Source organism: Bison bison, unplaced genomic scaffold (genome assembly GCF_000754665.1).
Source record: "Bison bison bison isolate TAMUID 2011002044 unplaced genomic scaffold, Bison_UMD1.0 scf7180017864313, whole genome shotgun sequence".
In the NCBI taxonomy this organism is placed as follows: Eukaryota; Metazoa; Chordata; class Mammalia; order Artiodactyla; family Bovidae; genus Bison; species Bison bison.
The window spans coordinates 1973757-1974438 of record NW_011494885.1 but is presented as its reverse complement, the minus strand read 5'-3'; the positions used below and the strand labels follow the sequence as shown (position 1 = coordinate 1974438).

Sequence of the window (682 nt, the reverse complement as noted above, 5' to 3'; positions counted from 1 at the left end):
CTGCACCACGAGCGGAGGCAGGTCCCGCGGCGCAGCCTTCGGCTCCGGCTCGGGGTCTGAGTCGGTCTCCGCGGCCTCCCCAGCCACTCGCAGTCCCGTGGGGCGGCCGCGCGTTGGGCCCGAGGGGCCCAGGTACAGCTCCTCCTCCTCCGACGAGGACGCAGAGAGATCCGAGTCCGACTCGGCCGCTTCCCCCTGCACCAAAGTCTCAGGCCTCCGCAGCGGCCTCCGCCGACTACTCTGAGACTCCATGGCGCGAGCTAGGGAGAAGACGCGGGAAAGGATGATATGAGAGGCGGGCGCCCTTCCGTGGTTAAAAGCCACAGTTTCTGGATTCTCACCCCCTCCACTATCTTAACAATCTGGGGTCACTGCCTGCCTGGGCTTCAGTTTCTGCAAACTGAGCCCATTATCCCTAATGATGGTAGGAACTACTGGACTGTGACTCTTCAGTGTACTGATGGGAAAACTGAGGGCCACCAGCTCGATCAAGACTTTGAGACACGAGGTCCCGGAATCCTAAACTCAACTCTTCCTGATTTTGCTTCCTAGCAGAGACCACACCCTCCGCACTGTCCTCTTAACCTGTGACGGATTAGGAAGCACACGGGTTTCTGAACCGCTCGGGAACCAGGGCCTCCATCACAGAAAGGGTAACAGTCCAACTGGACTTGGGGGAGGA

The 682-nt window shown here is 60.1% G+C and overlaps 1 protein-coding gene across 1 annotated transcript in view; it reads right to left on the bottom strand.

Moving 5' to 3' along the window:
- BLOC1S3 (biogenesis of lysosomal organelles complex-1, subunit 3) overlaps positions 1–682 on the bottom strand; it is a 3880-nt gene that overhangs the window by 2901 nt on the left and 297 nt on the right. Inside the window, exon 2 of the mRNA XM_010852694.1 lies at positions 7–260. Coding sequence (XP_010850996.1) covers positions 7–252 — 246 coding nt within the window. The 5' untranslated portion in view covers positions 253–260. The remainder of the gene's footprint in view (positions 1–6; positions 261–682) is intronic.